The sequence below is a fragment of the Eptatretus burgeri genome, chromosome 14 (genome assembly GCF_056783735.1).
Source record: "Eptatretus burgeri isolate ZD-2024b chromosome 14, Ebu_testis_v1, whole genome shotgun sequence".
NCBI classification, from domain to species: Eukaryota; Metazoa; Chordata; class Myxini; order Myxiniformes; family Myxinidae; genus Eptatretus; species Eptatretus burgeri.
In genome coordinates this window covers 58,517,180-58,539,929 of record NC_140974.1, presented here as the reverse complement: position 1 = coordinate 58,539,929, position 22,750 = coordinate 58,517,180, and the positions used below count along the sequence as shown (strand labels likewise).

General features: G+C 43.0%; 1 protein-coding gene across 8 annotated transcripts in view; it reads left to right on the top strand.

Moving 5' to 3' along the window:
- LOC147013324 (phosphatidate phosphatase LPIN2-like) overlaps positions 1-22,750 on the top strand; it is a 91,517-nt gene that overhangs the window by 61,562 nt on the left and 7,205 nt on the right. For 7 of the 8 annotated variants that reach the window (XM_085855053.1, XM_085855046.1, XM_085855050.1 and 4 more), the window contains 9 exons: positions 47-219; positions 571-664; positions 1,084-1,153; positions 4,148-4,234; positions 4,335-4,405; positions 9,747-9,879; positions 13,541-13,689; positions 13,778-13,864; positions 14,459-14,611. In XM_085855053.1, coding sequence (XP_085711179.1) covers positions 47-219; positions 571-664; positions 1,084-1,153; positions 4,148-4,234; positions 4,335-4,405; positions 9,747-9,879; positions 13,541-13,689; positions 13,778-13,864; positions 14,459-14,611 — 1,017 coding nt within the window. Of the gene's footprint in view, positions 1-46; positions 220-570; positions 665-1,083; positions 1,154-4,147; positions 4,236-4,334; positions 4,406-9,746; positions 9,880-13,540; positions 13,690-13,777; positions 13,865-14,458; positions 14,612-22,750 lie in introns of all 8 variants that reach the window. The other variant, XM_085855047.1, reaches the window with a different exon arrangement.

Below are 22,750 nucleotides of genomic sequence, written 5' to 3'. Positions count from 1 at the left end.
AGCTATGACTTCAGCTGTTTCCTTTCCTGTGCTATGCTCCTGGCAGTGAGGGTGGCGAACGTGTGCGGCAGCTGTCTGGGGATAGCCAACCGGACACACAGTTCCCCCGCTGTTCAGCCGACAGTGGCACTGACTGCCAGTTTGATAGTGATGGAGATCTTCCTGCCGTCAGCCTGTCCCTGTGCGGTGGCCTCTGTGAAAACGAGGAAATATCCATAGGTGGGTTGGAATGTTTATCTCATCTTGATGAACATGCTAACTGTTTGATAACGCTGTCAGTTAAGAAGCTCAAACTCCATTAAGACGCAGGTGGCTTACCTTTCCATTTCCTGCTTAAATTATGACAATTGTGCCCTGATGGTCCGTGTTAATTTGTTAGCTCAGTTTGTAATCAATTGATAATCAAATTCTTGTAATGTAAGCAGACGGGATATTTCCCGGCATACATGTTGGTTATACGTGGCATGCATCACCTGCTGCTTTCAAAAGGAAAGAGTGGCTTCTCATTTTGATGAAAGCAATGTTGTCGTTCTGAAAAAGCTTTCATGGGTGTTTGTTTTTATTTTGAAGCGAAATTTGAAGAGCAGCTGGTGCAGTTTTCCCATCTCAGTGAAAACCCCAGCATTGTTGAAGATCCCAACCTGGTTGTGAGAATTAGCAACAAGTGAGTATTGCTCGTTAAGGAGCACTTGGTGCTGTTGTGTTTATCTTGATCAATAAGGATATTTTGGTGTTTGTTTTTATTTGTATGTGTGCAATATTGTATCAGCTCGGTGTTGGATCAAATGATGGGATTGAGTGATTGATGTGATTTTATCTATTTTCACCTGACTTCTGCTACTTCCTGTGTCTTGAATGTTTTGTTATTTTTCTTTTTCTTTTATTTTGTTTTGCTTTATCCTTATCTAACCTTCCCTTAGCCCCTTACCTAGAGTGACTTTATGCCTTGTTTGCGACAATTTCCATTTAACAAAAAATACAAATATTGGATCGAATGATGGGATTTATTTTATTTCATTTATTTATTTATTTTTCTGTTCTCTTCTCTTTTTGTATAATTTTTTTTTTTTTGGCCTCTTACAGGTACTACAACTGGGCTGTGGCATCTCCTATCATCTTGTCGATGCATGTCTTTCAGAAGAATCTTCCCAAAGTAACTCTTCTGTTCTACCATTTTCTTTTTTTAATTTTTTTTAATTTCTTGGCATGTTTATCCTTCATTTCACTGATGGGTTTAATTGAAAGACAGCATGTTGTACATTACAAATATATTGGCAGTCCATCTATGAGTCTCCATGAGGGTGTAAAATGAAGTGAGACGTCAAAGGATTAATTTTTTTCATAACACGTAGTGGATGTTGCTGCTCTCATTTGTATGCTCCTTCCGTGTAGTGTAATTTTATATATTTCTTTATTGCTTCATGAAATATTACTATATTTAATTTAGTGTGTTCATTTCATGTCCTTCTAAACCTAAAGGGTTCCTGCTGTCTTAGGATAATAAATGTTACCGTTTGAACCTCTACATCAAGCTCATATTCCTCTTTCTTCTTCTTCTGGTGGAAATAGGGCTTTTAAAATGGGTATCCTGAAGATTAAATGCACACATTTTTGTTCCAAGTAAATCAATTATAAGCTTTCCAATGGTACCATTTTTTAAATTCAACTGTTAAAGGTCGTTTCTTCTTTGCTGTTTCTTCTTTGCGTGACGCACTCACTCAGTCGCTCACACACACACACACACGTACACTGATGCGGCTCCTATTAGTCATAGATCGTCGTCATTGTTTTTCTGACCGACTTTCTCCCCTTAACAAAATCAGAATAACTATGAAAACTTTGATATTGTTACATTCTTTGACCTAGTCTCCGTTCTCACCTAAATGCTTGCTACATCTGCTTGTTTCTATATGATGACTGTTCTACTACTACTACGACTGCTGCTACCACCACTACTAGTAGTACTACTACAACTATTGCTACTACAATGGGCCCAGCTATTTCCACCTTGTAGAGTTGGCCAGGGAACATTTTTGGCCAAATCATTCACAAAACGGCTGGCCATACTTGATGTTATCTGGAAGATGCAGAATTTCTAATTTATTCAAGGTGCCGGTGATAACTCACCTCCTCTTTGCAAAAGACACTGTGACATCTTCAACATGCAGTTATCAATGCCAACAAACGGGAAACTCGGCTCAACGTCCAGTGTGCTTTGTGATGCTTCACTCTGCCTGTTAAGTACCATTCTAAAAGTTTATAGTTGGGTCGGTCGGTAATCGAACCCAGAGTACACAGATCGAATGTAAGTGCGGCCGGTACCTTTGCACCATCCCGTTGGATCACAGCTTTTCAGCCTAAAGTGTGAGAATAAAATATTCCTTTGTGACATAAAATATATAACGTACCAAGAGTGCTTCAAATTTGATCTGGATTTTATACTTTCCACTTAACTTGTGTAGATGTTCTAAAAAATTAGTAAATAAACAAAAAAGGACCACTGGACCTGAAGCTTATCTAGCCTAATGCAACCCAAAGTTGGTAACATTCTGACTTGTGGGTTTGGAGAAGATTTTTGAAGGAATTTACGTGATTTTTTTCTCAAAAATGTACTGAGTTAGCCATTTTGACAAACTTCTGGTCACGTGATCAGCATTTCCGCCGCAATTTTACATCAGGACCCTGTCCTCATGTTGTAACCCAAATTTGGTAGCATTCTGACTGGTGGGTCTGGGGAAGATTTTGAAAGAATTTACAAAAATCTGCCATTTTAACCTCCTTAGTCATGTGACGGGAACGAGCTTTGCAATCCCCATTACCAGTCAGGAGCAGAACGTTGCTGCCAAATTTCAGCCTGATTGACCCAGCTGTTTGGCCGGAGAAGTCGAAATTGAAGATCATGCACATGATCGGTGTATGACATTCTTCATCGCAATGTTTGTCACAAATAGCTAGTCCCCAGGGTGCGCATTAATTTGAATGTCCTTGACCAACAATCGTTGCCATGTTGTGTAACCATTTCTCTGTAAATTTCAACAAGCTTTATGTTTTCATTGACCAAAACTTTCCAAATTATCTGCTGATTCCATCCTCTGTTATCTCACTTGCTGCTGTCATTATTTTCAGCATGCTGGCAGTATCAAGGCAGGAAATCCATAGTTTATGGGTGTTATTTATCTACACCCTTCAATTCAAATTTTCCGTGCTTTCCTCTTCTTTTCCAAACCAAAGTTTGTCTCCCTCTTTAACCACCATCGCACTTTATAATTTTGGTGAAGCCAACGATGTTCACCCTTAAAACTACAAAATTAATCATTTTTATCTGACACGTCCACATTTCCTCCCACTCTCAAATTCAAGCCTTTTCATGGAATAGTTCATTTGCCATGGCTGTTAAATGTAGAGATTTCCTTCTGGAATTGTTTTGCATTCCTCCGCAAACTCGCACATTAACTTCGAGCTGAAATGTCCTCGTTTGGTTGAGTTGTTGAAATTTAACAAGTATAATTTGATGATGGTTTGATCAATTTAGGTAATTGCCAATCCCGTTTCTCCCCTCACCTCCCCCATCGAGTTGTCCTTTTGGCTTTTCCATCTGAGCACCAAGCTCGTGATGCTAGGATGCCAAGTTAATATCCCATACACTGGGTTGATTTGTTCTTTGTCTGTTAATCTCCTTGTAATTATTTTTAAGGTTAACTGTTTCCTTGCATCCCTTGCCTACATGTAACATATATATATATATATATATATATATATATATATATATATATATATATATATATATATATATATATATATATATATATATATATATATATATATATATATATATATATATATATATATATATATATATATGCACATGCACATGCACATGCACACACACACACACACGCTCCACCTTGTGCCTGAGACATTAGGGGAAAACGTATCTTACCTGGGAACCTTCATTGAAATCAAAAATTGATTACAGGTGTTTTGGAATGACCTTCACACTAGTTGTAGCACATGGTTTTGTCATGATTCCATTCTATGAAGTTGTGTTGATGGAATAGACAATATGAAATGATATTCATGCACACTTTGTCAAAGTCATGACAGTAAATGGTTTTGGGATTGTGTGCGCTCCTTTGTATCTGTATAGGCAACCGTTGATCGTCTCATGAAGGAGAAGATGGTTAAAAAGAAGGGTGGTTGGTGGTTCAACTGGCGTCGCCGAGACATCATGAAGGTAGTGCAGCTGCACAGACGGGCATTGGCATTGCCAATGACGGAGTCTCGGTTACATTCAATGGATGTGGCTGAGTTTGCTTGACATGTTTGACCTGCAGGACAACAAGTCTGAAGGCCAGACTCAGAGCGACACGAGCGAGCTGGAATCACAGAAAACCGAAGAGCACAAGTACGTGGCTCGCTAAGGTGTACTGCCTGGAACGCTTCATATTGTTATGTTTGTGAGGGGTGGGTGGTGGTTAGATATTACCATAGAGTAGTTGGCCAATCTTGATGTAAATCGGGACACTTTAGCTTAAGGGATGTGTTGTTTGATTGTACACCATATGGGGGTGGTGCATGGTAATAATTATTTGGGGATTATGGTAAAGGAATTGTACGTAAAACCCCTTTGTAATGTCCCGCCGGTTGGAATTGGGTGGCTTGGGGCTCTGCCAGGAAAGGGAGGAAGAGAGAGAGGTGGAAACTACAAATGCTTCCAGGAGCGCAGCTTGGATCGCTTACAATGGGCGGAGTTTTTGTTGCCCTGGGAGAAGAGGGAGGAGCCTAATCAGGCGGTTGGGTGTGTGTGAGAGGAAGTCTGAGGAGATGGAGAACTTAGGAGTTTGGAGGAGGATCACAGAGTTCTGAGGAGAGTTTTAAGGAGGTCGTCTTGCCTGCCTTCTTCACCCTTTTCCCGTTTTGTCTGCTCGCCTGCTTGTCCCACCTGTCCGTGGCTCCTTTGATGTCCCCACCACCCAGCGATAAGCCACCTGGTTTTTGTTCCCTTTCCCCGTCGGTGATTAAATCTGGCATGAGGCATCTTAGATTTATTTAGATTCATTTTTACCAAGCTGTAGATAATTTGTTTTTAATTAATCGTATTCCCTTCCTTCCCTCTCAACCCACCGTCATCTCCGTCACGATTCCACCATTCCCTGCTTTTTATTTGCTTGTGGTTCGGGCAATAAACCCAATGGTTTTTACAAAAGTTTAAGGTTCTCGTATCTCTCCTCACAACTGCTCGTGCAGAGTCCGCCATAATTCGAAAGTTTCCACAAGAGTTTATTTTTTATTTTTTTTGTATACCTTGTCGAGGCTCGTGTGAGAGCTAACACACAACGCACAGCAAGGGGGGCATGAGACAAGAGGGGTGGGGATGGGAAGGACAAAACAGTGGGGAACAGAGACATTAGGAGATCTGTGGAAGGGAGAGGGATGGGGTAGGGAACATGGGGAATACAAGATGGACATTACAGGGACTTTCAGGAAGGAAAACAGGGAATTTGAAGGAGGTGGGCTTGGGTGGATTATCGGGTGTAGAAAAGATCGAGGATTTGGATGGGGGATGATAGGTGGTGGTGAACAGCTGTTTTGTAGGCCTGGAGGGAAGAATGGGATTGAATAGAGTGAGGGAGTTTATTCCAAAGGCGGGAAAAAGAGGAATGAAAGAGTGAAGGTGAGCAGTGATTCGTGATTTTGGTAGTTTTACCGGGAGGGGGTTGTTGGCGGACCTTGAGCACCCTGCGGATATGTGGTGGGGACAAATTGCAGAGAGAGCAGGGTGGGGGGGGGCGAGGCTGGAGAGGAGACTGAAGAAGACAGAAAGACCACCGACAAGCCTGTGGTGAGAGAGTGAGAGGCCCAAAGACTCAGCCTCATTGCGGGAGATGCCAATGATCCGAAATGCCTTGCTTTCCACAGCGTGAAGCTGAGAAAGGTGGGAGGCAGGAGCACCAGCCCAGAGGGGAGATCAGTACTCCATCAGGTTGCGGACGAAAGCTTTGTAAGTGGTTAGGAGCTCAGGTGGGCCGAGGAAGAACTTTGCACGACGGAGGATTCCCAGTCGGCGACTGGCTTTGGAGGCGAGGTTTGAAATGTGGCTTTCCCAGGAAAGGTCATGGCAGATAGTGAGACCCAGAAGTTTGAAAGAAAGGACTTCTTCCAGAGGATTGTTGAGAAAGTGGATGGGGGGGGGGCGTTTTCTAAACGGTCCTTTCGGAGAGACATAGTGAGAGTGAGATTTGTCCGGATTGAAAGACATGTTCCACGTGTTGGGCCAGTTTGTGATTTTACCCAGATCTGCAGTGAGCGAAGAAGCTGCTGCTTGCCGGTCTGAGGGATGACAGATGGTACGGCAGAGGGTGGATTCATCAGCAAAGAGATATAGAGGATTTTCCAGAGAGTCTGAGAGATCATTGATGAAAACCAGAAAAAGAACAGGGCCCAGAACGTTACCTTGAGGAACTCCAGCCTGGACAGGAAGAGGGGATGAAAGAACTCCATTTAGGGCCACACGTTGACTGCGACAGGAGAGGAAGTCTGCGAGCCATGAGTGGAGATGGCCTTGGATACCATAGGAAGAGAGTTTGGTGAGCAGGGCAGGGTGCCAGACTGTGTCAAAAGCATGTGATATGTCCAGGGATACGGCTCGGATTTCCTGTCTGGCATTGAAGACCTCTATCCATTGTTGGGAGAGCAGAAACAGCATATCCAGGGTAGAGTGACCTGGTCTGAAACCAAATTGATGAACGGAAATCAAGCCATTGGAGAAGAGGAAGGATTTAATGTCTGAAGCGATGATGGATTCCATAACCTTGCTGATGATTGGGAGAAGGCTGATTGGTCTGCAGTTGCAGGGATCTGTTTTTGCACCTTTTTATGCAGGGCAGTAATGCTTGCTGATTTCCAAGCAGATGGTAGATGACCTTGAGCAAATGAGAGGGTGAATAGAACAGAGAGAGGGTGAGCAAGAGCAGAAGAGCAGGTTTTTAGGACACGTGGGCTGATGCCGTCTGGACCGGTTGCAGAATCTGAGTCGAGGTTTGACAGCAAGCTCTCCACCTTGTCATGAGAAAAGGACACAGCGTCCAGGGACAGTTGGGTGCAAGTGGGTAAGGTAGGTAGAGAAAGCGATGGGTTTTGGACACAAGATTTCGCTGCAAACACCGAGTTTAGGCATTCAGCCTTTTCACGTGCGGTCTCAGCAGTGCGGCCATTTGAGGTAAGGGAGGGGATGGAGGGGGAACATACACCAGAAACAGATTTGATTCGATGCCACTAGGATTTTGAGGAGGGAGAGAGGTTTGAAAGTTCAGACGTGAGCTTAGAAAGATGTTGTTTTCTGGCTCTCCTGAGTGTAGATACACACTTGTTCCGAGCTTTATGGATGGAACTGAGATTACCCTCAGTTGGGTTTGCTTTCCATGAGGCAAAGGCAAGTTGTTTCAGGACAATTGCCTCGCCACACGCTTCAGTGAACCAAGGGCGGGAGGAAGGGTAGGACAACTGAAGACGAGAGGGGATAAATCTGTGCATGAGGGAGAGCAAGTTTCTTTGAAAGAATTCCCAGGATGAGTTGATGTTGGAGAAAGTAGCGATAGGAGACCAGTCTATAACTTTGATCGGTGCTTGGAGACCCTGCCAGTCGGCTTGAGTGAAATGCCAGACTCGACGGCGGTGAGGTGGTTCTCTGATAACAGCCAGAGAGATGTCCACTTTGACAAGGACGTGGTCAGAAGAACCAATTGGAGCGGAGGAAGAGCAGCAGATATTGTCAGGGAAATTTGTCAAAATCAGATCCAGAAGAGATGGAGTACCATTGGTTGAGATCCGGGTCGGGAAGTTGACCGATTGAGTGAGTCGCAGTGAATTTAACCTTCAGTGAATTAAAACTGTTCAGTGAATCACGGGATTTTAACCTCCTGCCGCAACGAGCTCGACATTAGTCGAGCCGTTGACACTGCATTATTTAAGTTGTGCATGTTTTTTAATGGCTCAGTTTTAACCGTGCATTTTGATATTTGTGGTCGTCTTGTATTTTAATATATTTTAGACATAGTTTTCACCAATTTGCAAAATGTGAATCGGTCTAATTGAGCGAATGAATTTCATGATCAATTCTTGAAAGATAAATTGAAGGCCATACATTAATTCGTCGTCAACTTCGATGTGTTTGAACTTTTTCACAAACCTTTATTCACCTGTCTTTAAAAATATATATATTTATTTTATTTTTTTCAACCTAAGTTCCCTTACAAGGAACTTTGACACAGGAGGAGGCCATGATGTCCATCACAGCCATGTGCTGGTGTTGCCAACTTATTGCTTGTCCATACTGTATTGTTTTTTAAATGCTGAGCATCAAGCAAGATAGAAGCGCGTACCATTTTTAAAGTCTGGTATGATTCAGCTGGGTTTCAAACCGCCGACCTCCCACATTCAGAGTGGATGCTCTCTAACCATTATACCACCAATGTTGGGAGAAGAAGAAGAAGAAGAAACCATCTCAGAAGCAGACACTTTCTTTCTCTTGTGTATTCATAGTTTTAACATTTATTTCAAGAAATTGTTTCGTGTGGTGATTGGTCACAGGAAATGGTGTGGCTGCACAGTTCCAGCAGAACAATTCCTTCAGATTCCAATTCACTGTGTGGCTCATCGACTTGCTTTAGCTCGTGGTCAAGCTGCTGATACTATACTTGTTGAAGTTACGGGAGCTCGAGGACAAAGTGTTGTTCAACTTATTTGAGTATCGTACAAAACATACCAAAAATCTGAACAAAATTCAGGGTGCACTGAATCAAGTTGAAACTGTCTTTCCATGGGGCTTTGGATTCTCTCCTTTGTAACTGGCCTGCTCTTGTGTTCTGTTGGTAGAAGACAAATCTGCAGTTGCACAATGTTTCTTGAAGTCAGTAATCGGCTACAAATTCGTGGCATGTGCTTCTTTCTTCAGTGATGTTCTGTATGTTATAAACCAACTGTTTAATTTTTTTCCAGAAGGAGAGCCTTAACTTTAGTACTTTTCTTGGTCATGTAGATGCATGCATCAGTGGGCTAAAGACCATTAAGGATACACACAATGCTTCAAATGATACAACTTTCATTGACAAAGTACCAAAGCATGCAAATTCTGAGGACTTTTGAGTACCAAGGTCACCATATCAGGGTTCGTGAGGCATTGCGTAATGAAACGGTGTGCATTTGATCAGTTTGCGAGTCATGTTATTGTTAATGTAGAGGAGAGTTTGAGGGATATGGGTCAGATTGGTACCTTCAGTTTCATGTTACCTGCAAGTGTTCCTGAAGTGACTAGACCTCATTTTTGGTGTATCGGGGGATGAGGAGGTTTTCAAGGTATGGTGCCCACTTTAAAGATCAGCCTTGGTAATTGTACAAGTGGTATTGCAGAATGGAAGCTGTTTAAACGAATGTCGTCTATATGTTGTGAAGGCATGGATTTAAGAGGTGCAATGTTTACATGACTATGCAATGTCAGATCTTTATCCTTTCATGATATCTCTATTAATTTCAGCTGTCTTTCTTTACCTTTCTCAGCTGTTGACTGCAGATGAGGTTTTAATGTAATTAATTTGACCTGCATACTACCTGCTTATTCCTAGAATGAGGAAATGCAGAATGCTTCTTTATGATGAGCAGCATCACTCTCGGTGTGTCCAAATGAGAACCTAGTGACCTTCTGATACTGCTTGTATAGATTTCCATCCACCGTCTCTTCCTCCTCGCAGATTATCTGTTGAAAAGATTGAGCAGCTTACCGGTGTCCTACCGAGTGGACCAAGGCCAATCCAGGCTGCGAGCGAGCTTCCAAACGCACAAGTGTCTTACACAAAGGCTCTGCGACTTACTTCCAAGCAGTTAGTAAGTTATGCTGCTGTTGTTGTTGCAAATTGATAAGTTTACAAGTATGATGTTTAGTTGTTGTTGAACTCCACCTTCATGCATCTTGGTGATGTCAGATTTCTTTTGTGCCAGATTGAATCTAAACTTGATTTTTCAACCTTCCCTTACCCCATCCCTCCTTCATTCACCACCACCACCTCTTTGGCAAAACCTTGGCTAGTCTTTCTCAAATTTGAACATTAATTTAATTGTGAAAAAACTTGCAATCCTGTAAAAAATATATATTGTAAACGTGTACGTGTGTGTGCGTTCACTTTGCACGTGTTGTGCATCTCCTCCCAAACCACTAGCCGCTCAAAATTATTTAAAATAAAAAGGTTACCACATTCACCGCCAAGGACCCAGGGCAGTAGAAAGTCAAAAATGTTTTTCCCCATTTGGAAAAAAAAAAAAAGATAAACTTTCATTATTTACATCGACAAATACCCAGGCAAAGCAACCGTGGACAAGCCGTGAGATGCTGCTGATTGGTTGCGTGAGGCTAGGTACACTGTGATTGGCTGCCACAAGAAATGAAAGCGAAAGTCAACACATGTTTTTATCGATAAATACATACATACATATGGTGTCTTTTCATATGAAGTATGATAATTTTCACTGGCAATTAGCATAACAGGGCATAGTTTTAGAGAAAATTGATGGTTTTTAAGAAGATACCAACAGAGTTTGCCAAATATGGATATGCACTGTAATTTGGAGGATTTTTTTTTTCAGAATCGTTTACCCACCCTCAATAGCCCCTCCCTTTGGCTGGTTCAGTGGTTAAAACACTTTCACAATGCGATATGTACAGGGGGAAAAATTGCAAATAGTCTCTCTACCCTCGAGAGAGCAGGTGTGGCGGGTGGCTATTTCGTGCCCATGACCTGACTGGCTATCCCAAGCATGGCAAGGTGGCAGAAAAAAGGGTATGGTAAGGGTGGATGATATGACGGTGTACTTAGCCTCGCACAGCCAATCGGCAGAATCTTGTGACTTGCCCATATTTGGTTTGTCTGTGCATTTGTCGATGTAAACACTGCAATGACTTTTTTAATTTTTTTATTTGTTTTTTTTTTTTGTTGTCAATGTTTTTTTGGACTCTCCACTCCACTGGGTCCCTGGTGATGAATATAGTTATATATATATATATGTATATATATATATATATATATATATATATATATACACACACACACACACACACACACACACACACACACACACACACACACACACACACACACACACACACACACACACACACACACACACATACACACACGAGGTGAATGCACCCGGCATTGCCCGGGTTCTTTTTGAATGAATTTAATCTTCTGTACATAGGTCTGACGTGAGCCCAGTATCAGTTCCCTATTGGGCCATGACAGTCATAGCCGAAGGGGGTTGGTGAGGGGGAAACACCCCCCCCCGGCCGAGGGGCCTCGCCACCCAGCCTATATAATAACCTTCCCGGGGCTCGTCCCGACATTTTTTGTTTCAGACGTTTCCTCCTGTCTTTCACCGTTCAGGAGATTAGCGCGTGCAGACAGACAAACAAACAAGCAGTCATAGACTGGTACTTACGAAATCGTCAACTTGACCTCTGACCTTGTCTAATAAAAGCTGTCTCTGGAGAAGGTAGCGACGCAAACCAGAAGTTTCTACGATGATTCTGTACCAAACCATCAAAAATCGTAACGTCGACTGAAGCAAAAATCTCCATTTCTCCACGCAATTATTTTATTAAAGGCACAAAACCGTAATATTCGGCCATCCACCAACAATCTTTATATAATCCGACGGCTCAGCGAGTCAGGCATGTGACGATAACCTTTATTGGGATAAAAAATGACTTTTAAACACCATCTTTATCGAAAACACCGTCAGCGCGCACACGCAAAACCTTTACGTGACTCAACGACGCGTCTGCTCGAGCGCACTGCATCACGTGACAACCCGTGACGCGTCGAGTGAAATATTTTTTTAAACAATCTTAAAACGTCTCCAAAACATCCGATTTTTCCCAGAATTCCGACAACCGAGTTTTAAGCGTCCTAAGCGATCACAAAACTGAAGACAAAATTAAAATCGAAGTTAAAACGAACTCGTAACGTCGAGCGAAGCAAAAATACTCCATTTCTCCACATGAATTTACGGAATTATGTTTGACCTCATTGTGATCTTGACCTTTGACCAATTTTGACCAAAATCTAATCAGCACTAGCCATCACTCTCTTGAATCACGTGGCGTAATTTGACATTGGTAGCTTCTTCCGTTCTCGAGTTATCGTGCCTACAAACAAACACACAAACAAACAGAAACGGAAGTGATCAATATACTTACGAAATCTTTAGATTTCGTAAGTAACAAAAACTTCAAATTATATTTTATTTATATGTACTCGTACGTGCCCGTAAAAAAACAAAAAAACAAACAAAAAAAAATTGAATTAATAGATAAATATTCAAACCGCGAGCAAACAACAACTACACAGGCAGTTTCTTCGCTCTCGCGTGCCCGTACGCGCGTGGCCCGGAAGTTCGCATATTATTCGCAGTTACAATTATTCGCGATTTAGCTTTAATACCCAATTATTCAATTAGCGCCAACGTATTTTACCTTTTCGCAATGTCGTGGCAAGGAAAAACAAAAAGAGAAGAGAGAAAAAAAAAATTTACTTCCTGGTTCGGAGCATACCAGCACTCTGTTACCAAAATTTATGCACAGTCTAATGAAAACGATCATAACTTGGGGCATTGTGTTTATCTATAAATGCGCATAAGAAATCGAGAAATTATTAGAATACACGAAGTCATCATTATCCGGAAGCCCGTACGTTGTAACCCGTAATGGGGAACGCGGCTGAGCTTCCCTTCCGCATTGGCCACGCCCACGCAACAACGTGTCTTGTCATTGGTTGCTAAATAAATGGCCATAACTTGGGAAGCACTTGTCTGATTCATCTCAAACCTTGAAAAGGCACATCCTCAGGTCCACAGCAATATACCTGGCAAGTTTCAATTAGATTGGACCAGTGGTTGACGAGAAACAGTGGTCACACAAACACACAAACACAGACACGGAGATTGCTGGAAATATATATATATATATATATATATATATATATATATATATATATATATATATATATATATATATATATATATATATATATATATATATATATATATATATATATATTTTATATATATATATATTTTATATATATATATATTTTATATATATATATATATTTTATATATATATATATATTTTATATATATATATATATTTTATATATATATATATATATATATATATATATATATATATATATATATATATATATATATATATATATATATATATATATATATATATATATATAATTACTTTATGCAACCAGTGGTTTGGGAGGAGATGCGCGTGCGCACACACACACACACACACACACACACACACACACACACACACACACACACACACACACACACACACACACACACACACACACACACACACACACACACACACACACACACACACACACACACACACAATCTTATTATAAAGATGTATATGTACATTTATTTTCCCATGACACAATTGAACCTCTATTCACTGACCACTTTCTAGGCAAGTCTAAAGCTTCAGGAAGGACACAATGATGTGGTTTTCAGTGTAACCACACAGTTCCAGGGTACAACCCGGTGTCAAGGCACGATCTATCTTTGGAACTGGGATGACAAGGTGGTCATTTCTGACATTGATGGAACCATTACCAAGTGAGTTACATTGTTTTTGTTTTCTCTTCTACCATCAAGTTCTGCTTGGTTTGGTTCTTGTAAAATGGTGCTTGTGTTTCCACCTTAGATCGGACACTCTGGGACATATCCTACCGACACTGGGCAAGGACTGGACACACGAAGGAATTGCAAAGCTCTACCATAATGTCCACAAGTGAGTCTTGCCTCTTCATCTTATTTTGTGATATCTTGTGTTGGCCTGAAAGCTTGCTGTATACTTGGAGCACAGGTTACTTTCCCAATCCTACCCCCCTCCCATTCCCTACTCACAGCACTTTGTTTTTATTTTTGTATTAGCGAGAGGGGTGGGGACATCTGCCACTTATCATGGTATCACATGGACTGTGATACCATAAAGGTGTGCTTGAGAAGTTCCAGTAGAACAGGGGAGGTAGGGGTTGTGGCTTGTGTGTACCAATAAATTTGTCGGGGGTCTTGTGTTTTATTCTTTTTGTGGTTATGCTTTCTAATTCATTGAAGGAGCCAAGAGATTTGTGGCATTTGAGCTTTCAAGGGTGTCCTGAAGGTCATTGGGGTTCTCATAAGTATTTATTCTTTCTTTCTCTCAGCGATGGATCCTGTAGTAATGACATCATACAGGGAAGGATGTGTGACCATCATTGTAACACTAATTGAATGAAATGTAAGTTGGTGTACAAGGCACTGTGACTGCTGTGAAGACGCATGAAATGTTTCCCTGATAAATTGGTGTCTCTCCACTCCACCCCCCTGTGCACTTGCTGGTAAGGAATGGCTACAAGTTTCTATATTGCTCTGCACGAGCCATTGGTATGGCGGGTATGACTCGGGACTACCTGCAGTGGGTGAACGAGAGCGGAATGGAACTTCCTCGTGGCCCCTTGCTTCTTTCTCCCAGCAGCCTTTTCACTGCCTTACATAGGTGAGTCATTCACTCACCTTGTTGCTCTCCTATTCCGCAAAGCAGTTGCTGACCAGTTAAGTTTCCAGTCCTCATCCACCTTTGGTTACTGAATGTAAATTTGTGTTTCCAAATATTGCTGGTGTAATTCTGATAATGCTGGACTCTCATCTTGGGGGGGTTTGGGTTCAAATCTGGCTGAAGGCAGCAAAGGAAGACTCCACAAACTGAGTTGGTTTCAGGAGAATTAGTGGTATCGAGTTGTCAATTAATACCATCAGACTCACCAAAGCATTCACATGGAAAGTAATCTGCTTTCCCTACCTGATGCTGTGCCAATCCACTGTCTTCGATACCTTTTGTGTAATTTTGAATGGGTACTAATATATTTTTTGCCTGGTGCTGGCTTAACGGTTAAGTTGGTGGGCTTACGATCTTAGGGTCCTGAGTTTTTCGCCCCTGTCATGCCATTGAAATAACACCAGGTAGGTTGACTCAGTCTGTCGTCCTTCCAAGGTCGGCAAAATGAGTATCAGCTTCCTGGGGTAAAATAAGCCATTCAAATATCCTGCGTCCACTCCCCTGGGTCCCTGGTGATGGGTAATAAGCCATTCAAGTATCCTGCGTTGGGGTGGCGACCCATCCAGGACTGTACTCTTTCGCCAAAAAAAACTGGCTCATCAGCCGTATGTGCCTCACGACATTAAAGGAATGGTTATTATTTACTGATGTATTTTACTTAAAGGAGGTGTGTGTAAGCGTGTTTATGTATGCCCTGCTACGCTTTATTCTAGTATGGGGTTCCTGCTGTCGTAGAATAATAATCAATATATTGGAACAAACATTTATGTCCGTTCAAACATAAAAGTTTTAAAAGCCAGTCTTTTCGGTATGGAAGAGGAAGAAGTAACACTTGTTGCTTTAATGTAGTGATTCCAACGGTCCGACAGCAGGAACCCTTTAGAATAATGCATGACGGACACAGAAGGAACACACAAAAACCTCCTCTTAGTTTATATGCAGCACAAGGCTGTGGGGTTGCATCATTCCTGGGAGCATGACTGTGCCACTAATGCAGTGCCCTCTGTAGGTTAGGACAGAAATTTTGAATTTGTTCATGGTGCTGGAGATAGCTCGCCAACTCTTCATGAAAGACACCATGGGATCTTTAACATCCACCAATGAATACTGACAGAGAGGGCGCCCTTTTAACATCAATCTGAGGGACGGTACACATTTCAAGTCGGCCTGCCTGTGAAACATCGGGATGACCGTTTATAGTTGGGTCGAGATTCGAACCCAGGCTCGACAGCTTGGAGGTGAGTGTGCATATTTCTAGATCATCCTGTCAGGCCTCAAACACATTATATATGCCGTAAAACTGCACTTTCTCGATGCAATAGAATAGGAAAATATTGTTGTGGTTTTGCCGGCCAGATCATGAGTGGCCTCTCAGACCCGCTTCCTAACCTATGCCCCTGAGGCTGGGCCACCGATAACTCTGCGAAACAAGTTGCGAAGCAACCACGGAAGCTGGCTGAGACCGCTAATTCTGATAGGGACATCGTGTAAATCCTGAGTTACCTCCCCAGTGAATTAGTCCCCACCCCCTCCCGATGTGGAACCGTGCTCTTGACTCTCCACCCTTATTTATCATTGAGGTATGGTCGAGCGGAATTGTAATTGGGACACGGCTAGTCTGACCGTAGCGAATCAGTGGGGTGAACTCCTGTACACTTGTACGATACTACATCTTACCAATGGTGAAAGGGACAATTGAGCACATTGGAAATAACTGGTCATTGTTGGATCGGGCATGGATTTACAGGGTTATGCAGTGTCACATGAGAGGTCTTGGCGCGTAAGTATGCATACCCCTTGGACAGTCAACCTTGTCACTAAATAAGACATAGGTGTCTCATACATTCTGGGAAATTGGATAAGAAAGGGGGATAGACAAAGGGAAGAGAAGTCTGTGGGGTATGGTTTTCAACCCCAGCCTCACCCGCACATGAGCCGGATGGCTTGCGCGTATCGAACAAGGTGTAGGGTGCGATGAGTGAGAAATGACGGACAAAATGTAGACATATCAATTCTGCTGGCTTAGTCAGTACTCATTCCGCTTGGTGCCATACACATGGAACTCTATCGACCCTGCCAGGTCCCTATCTCCAGGAAGTGAACTCTGCACTGATTATTATTTGGGCAATACTTCCTCCTTGATTCGCAACTCCTTGCTCTGCACCCAGCACTAACTGACGGACTCTCGCTGACCCTCCATCTGCTCTTCAGAACTGGAACTTCTCACTCAGCACATGAACTTTTCTGCTTACGAACTGTTCTGTCAGCGTCTTTATGACCCTTTGTCCTGTCTCGAACCACTGCTATCCAGTGATATTGATTTGTTCCCCGAAGCATGGGGGTGGGGCACCTGGAATCTTCGCTGTGATAGTGTGGAGGACGCTTCGAGCACTGAATTTGTGCTGACTTGGTCAAAGCACGATTGAAATGAAGTGGTTTGGAAATGAAGCATGAGAATGTGTGTTTAACAATGTGGTAGGAGAATGGGCGTTTGAGTGTGGAGTTGGGGGAATGAGGTTTGAGAATGAGGAAGAGCACAAAGGGGATAGTTCTATCTACATTCACAATGCACCTTCCCCCTTCCACTGAAACGAAGAGGAAGGGTATTTTCACTGAACACAATTGCAATGGAGATACAGTGCTTTCAGAAAGTATTCACACCCCTTGACTTATTCACATTTTTTTTTGTCACAGCCTGAATTTAAAATGGATTAAATTGAGATTTTTTTTTTGTTGTTGCTGATCTACACATTAAACCCTAAAATGTCAAAGTAGAATTTTTCTTCAGAAATTTTTACAAAGTAATTAGAAATAAAAAGGTGAAATGTCTTGAGTCCATAAGTATTCAACCCCTTTGTTATGAAACTGCAAATTGAGCTCATGTGCAACCAATTCCTTTGTCATATTTGAGATGGCTCCACAACTTGATTGGAGTCCACGTGTGGCCAATTAAATTGATTGGACATGATTTAGAAAGAAACCACCTTTCTCTGTCAGGTCCCACAGTTGATAGTGCCTGTCAGAGCAGAAACTCAACCATGAAATCCAATAAACTGTCTGTAGAACCCTGAGATAGAATTGTGAGGAGGCATAGATCTGGGGAAGGGTATAAAACAATTTCTAGAGTGTTGAAAGTTCCCAAGAGCACAGTGAGCTCCATCATTAGGAAATTGAAAGAATATGGAACTACCCAGACTTCCTTGAGCTGGGTATCTGACCAAACTGAGCAACCGGGCAAGAAGGACCTTAGTCAGGAAGGTGACCAAGAACCCAATGACCAATCTGACAGAACTACAGAGTTCCTTGGCTGAGATGGGAGAACTTGACAGAAGGACAACAGTCTCTGCAGCACTTCACAAATCTAAGCTTTATTGGAGAGTGGACATATGGAAGCCATTCCTGAGAAAAAGGCACATGATAGCATGCCTGGAGTTTGCAAAAAGGCACGTGAAAGACTTTAAGAGCATGAGGCAAAAGATTATGTGGTCTGATGAGACAAAAATTGCACTCTTTGGCCTGAATGAAAAGCGCTTTGTCTGGCGGAAACCGAGCACAGCTCATCACCCATCTAACGCCATCTTGCCCGTGAAGCATGGTGGTGGCAGTATCATTGTACGGGGATGCTTTTCAGCAGCAGAGACTTGGAGACTTGTAAGGATAGAGGGAGCAATGAATAGAGCAAAATGCAGGCAAATCTTTGAGGAGAACTTGCTTCAGAGTGCAAAAGGTCTTCAAATGCAGTGAATATTTATGTTCCAACAGGAGAATATCTCCAAGCGTACAGTCAAAGCAACACTGCAATGGCTTCAGAACAAGGATGTAAATGTCCTTGAGTGGCCCAGTCAAAGCCCAGACTTGAATCCCATTGAGAATCTGTGGAAAGACTTGAAGATTGCTGTTCACCGACGCTCCCCATCCAACTTGACAGAGCTTGAGCAAATCTGCAAGGAAGAATGGGAGAAAATGCCCAAATCCAGATGTGCATAGCTGATACATACAGTCGTGGCCAAAAATATTGGCACATTTGCACTTTTTCAAATAATGCACCATTTCTTCCAGAAAATTGTTGAAATTAAAAAATATTTTGGGATCCACATGTATTTATTTGGTTTGCAGTGGAACAAAACATAAAAAGCTAAATATATTACCAAATCTTAGCTTATTCCACACAGCAATCCTAAAATGGCCTGGACAATATCATTGGCACCTTTTTTAGAAGTTTTTAGAAATGTTTAGATTTGAAGCAGGTGATTCTTCTCTACTTTGGAATTGAACTCACCTGTGGTAAGTTGCAGGTGTCTGCAATATAAAAATCACTCAATCATCCAGTTTAAATAGAGAAAAGGAGTCGTTCTGCTGTTTTGTGTCACTGTGTGTACCAATGAGCATGGAGAAAAAGAAAACCAGAGAATTGTTTGAGGAGGTCAGACACAAGATTGTAGCCAAACATGGACAATCTCAAGGGACCTTGATGTTCAGAGACCTTGATGACCAGAGACCAGAGACCTTGATGTTCCTGTGTCCACCGTACACTGTTATCAGGAAGTTTTAGTCCCATGGTGCTGTAACCAACCTCCTTGGACATGGCCGCAAGAAAAAAGTTGATCGAAGATTGTTTGAATGATGGAGAAAGCGCCTCGATCAACTGCCAAACAGATTCAAGCTGACCTTCAGATAGAAGGTACGACAGTTTCAACTCGCACCATCCATCACCAACTCGATGAAGGGGGTTCTATGGTAGGAGGGACCCCACTGCTGAGAGAGACACATAAGAAAGCCTGACTGGAGTTTGCCAAAACACACCTGAACAAGCCAAAATCTGTTTCGGAGAATGTCCTGTGGACAGATAAGACCAAATTAGAGCTTTTTGGTAAAACGCATCATTTCTATGTTTACAGAAAACAAAATGAAGCCTTCAAAGAAAAGAACACCTTCCCTCCAGTTAAACATGGAGGACATTCAGTGATGTTTTGGGGTTGCTGTGCTGCCGCTGGCATTGGGTGCCTTGAATGTGTGCATGGCATCATGAAATCAGGAGATTACCAAGGCATTTTGGAGCACAATGTTCAACCCAGTGTCAGAAAGCTGGGTCTCTGTCCTGCTGCAAGACCCATGACCTTCGACAATGACCCCAAACACACATCAAAAAGCACCCATGAATGGTTCAAGACAAAATGCTGGACTGTTCTGAAGTGGCCAGCAATGAGTCAAGATCTAAATCCTATTGAACACCTGTGGGGAGATCTGAAAACCGCAGTTAGGAGAAGGTACTCTTCAAATCTGGGAGAACTGGAGCAGTTTGCACAAGAAGAGTGGGACAAACTGCCAGGAGTGGAAGTGTAGGAAACTCATTCATGGCTATAGGAAGTGCTTGATTGCAGTTATTTTGTCCAAAGGCTGTGCTTCCAAATATCAAGTCAAGGGTGTCAATTTTGTCAATGCCATTTATTTTTATTTTCTGATTTAAAAGGATAGTGTTACGGCTGTGGAAATTCGCAGAGCACCATATAGGTCCTGACATCAGTTATGTCGATAAGTCTGTGTTCAGATAGATTTCCCCACCGATGTTTAATGGGCAATTATTCGTGTGCAGGGCTGTGATCTTTGAGTCAGCCGTTATTCTTTTGCTATCGTTATTTTGGACCAACCGCTTCACAACAACCACCTCCACCACCAACATCGCTTTGACCAACCGCTTCACAACAACAACCACCTCCACCACCAACATCGCTCTGACCAACCGCTTCACAACAACCACCTCCACCACCAACATCGCTCTGACCAACCGCTCCACAACAACCATCTTCTCCACAACAACCGCCTCCTCCACAACCGCCCTCACACAACCCCCTTCTGCACAACGCCAACCACAACCACCATCTCCTAAACCACATCTCGCCCAATACCCAACAACGAAACAACATCGCTTCACCTTTGGCTCCGCAGACGCCGCCATCTTTGCACCGTCCACGGCAAGATCGCTGCAAATAAACGCGGGGGTTTCCTTGTTGCCAGCGACGGTGATTTCTACCACGTCCGCTCTCTTCAGCATCGATGATCTCTACCACATCCGCTCGCTCCAAGCTTCGCCTCGGAATTCGGATCAGGAGATCAAGAGGGGCGGATCCAGTGGGGGTCAGAGGGGAAAGAGCGGAGATCAAACCTCGCCTCACGAACCCTATAAAAAAGCGCGCAGAGCGCCAGTTCAGAGCAGTCGGTTGGGGTTTGGTGTGGTGTGAAGACCAAGGTTCGAGTCAAGTGGAGGGCAGTGAAGGTCTGGGTTCGCCGAGGAGACGGGAGCGGAGAGCGCGGCCAAGCCTGCCGTGCCGCACAGAACTGCGCGTTTGTGTGCGGGACGTGGGGAGAACCAGAGAGAGGTCGCCAGCTAGCATCGAACAGTCCGAGGTGATCGAGCTTCAGGACAGTCCGAGCAGCGCTGAGATATGGACGGGCTCTTTAAGAGAGCATCAACTCTGAAAGAGCAAAAGGACCGTTCGTTCCTCTGAGGCGTTGCCGGCTGTGCCCGAATCACCAGGCCGTCGGACGGGGCCTAGGCCGGACCGTGCTCACGACAGCTGCCGTGAGGACGGGACGTCGTGGTTTTCCCCAGCGAGGCACCTCGAAGGTGAAGGTAACCAGCCCGGCCTCGCGGAACTTCTGCGGTCATCACAGCTCTGTGAAATAAAGACCCAAGAGGTCCAGTCTACCCCTAGTCTTTCCTGGGGTTTTTCCTTTTCTTTTGAATGAACGTTGTGGCGCCATGTCCGTAAGTAGAACTGTATAAGTGTGTACATAATAGATAGACGGTAGTAGCTCTTTTGCATTGCTTTTGTTGGTTGTATACTTGCATGCGTGCTTTTGTTTTGCCTTTGTCGATTGCGAACTGCATGCGTGTCTTGCCTTGCTTGAGTATATAACTGCATGACTGCATATGTGCCGCTTATTCAATAAATGTGCTTGTTCAAATGTTAACCCATTCGTTGCGTCCTCTTCCCTTAATTGAACTGCCGTTTTGCGTTCGGAATATCGTTGGTTTTTAAATAGCCGATAAAGTGATCGGGTCCAACGGGGCTGCGCGATAATACCCCGCTCGGTTATCCCAAAACGAAGCGAGCTGCTTAAGCGGCTCGTTTCCAAGCGGCTCGTTTCCAAGCGGCCCCGTTAAGGTACAGTCTCTCGGTAGTCTGCCCGTGCGATTAATCAGGTATATCGACAATTCGGCGATTGACCCTGTCGCGTGCGGGTAGAGTGTTGACTAGGCTGTGGTGTGCACCCAAAACACACCCGTAGCAGGATTCCGGCGTTCGATCCGGAAGGCTGCGACTAGATTGTCCGTTCGGTGGGCGAGGCGGCCGCCATTGGCTAAACGTGGTCGCTCGCATGCCGGCGGGTGGGAATCCATAACAATATATTAAGTTCTGAACAAAAAAAGGTTCTGTAATATTAACGGTGGAGTAAAGAATTATGGAGACTAAATATTTTTGTCAATTTCAACTTATTTTTACAGAAAATTGTGAGTTATTTGAAAAAGTGCAAGGGTGCCAATATTTTTGGCCATGACTGTGTGCTTATACCTGAGAAGACTCAGAGCTGAAATCGCTGCCGAAGACAGTATTGACTCGGGGAGTTAAATACTTATGTAAATTAGATATTTATATTTTTCACTTTAAGTTGATTTGTAAAAATTTCTGAAAATGTTTTCACTTTGTCATTATGAGGTATTTTGTGTACATTGGTGACCAAAAATTTAAATTTAATCCATTTTAAATTCAGGCTGTGATAAAACAAAATGTGAAAAAGTCAAGGGGTGCGAATACTTTCTGAAGGCCCTGTAACGACATAAAGGATCCCTCATGTGTTGGATGTAACTCCCCAGGGTCTTCGAAAACCACACCAATATATAATTGTACGTGGAAGGAACACGCAAACAACAACAGCTCTCCACTCAAAGCTCGCAGACTTCCTCTCCTGTCGCAGTCAACGTGTGGTCCTGAATGCAGTTCTCTCATCCCGTCTTCCTGTCCACACTGGAGTTCCACAAGGCAGCATTCTGGGCCCCATTCTTTTTCTGGTTTTCAT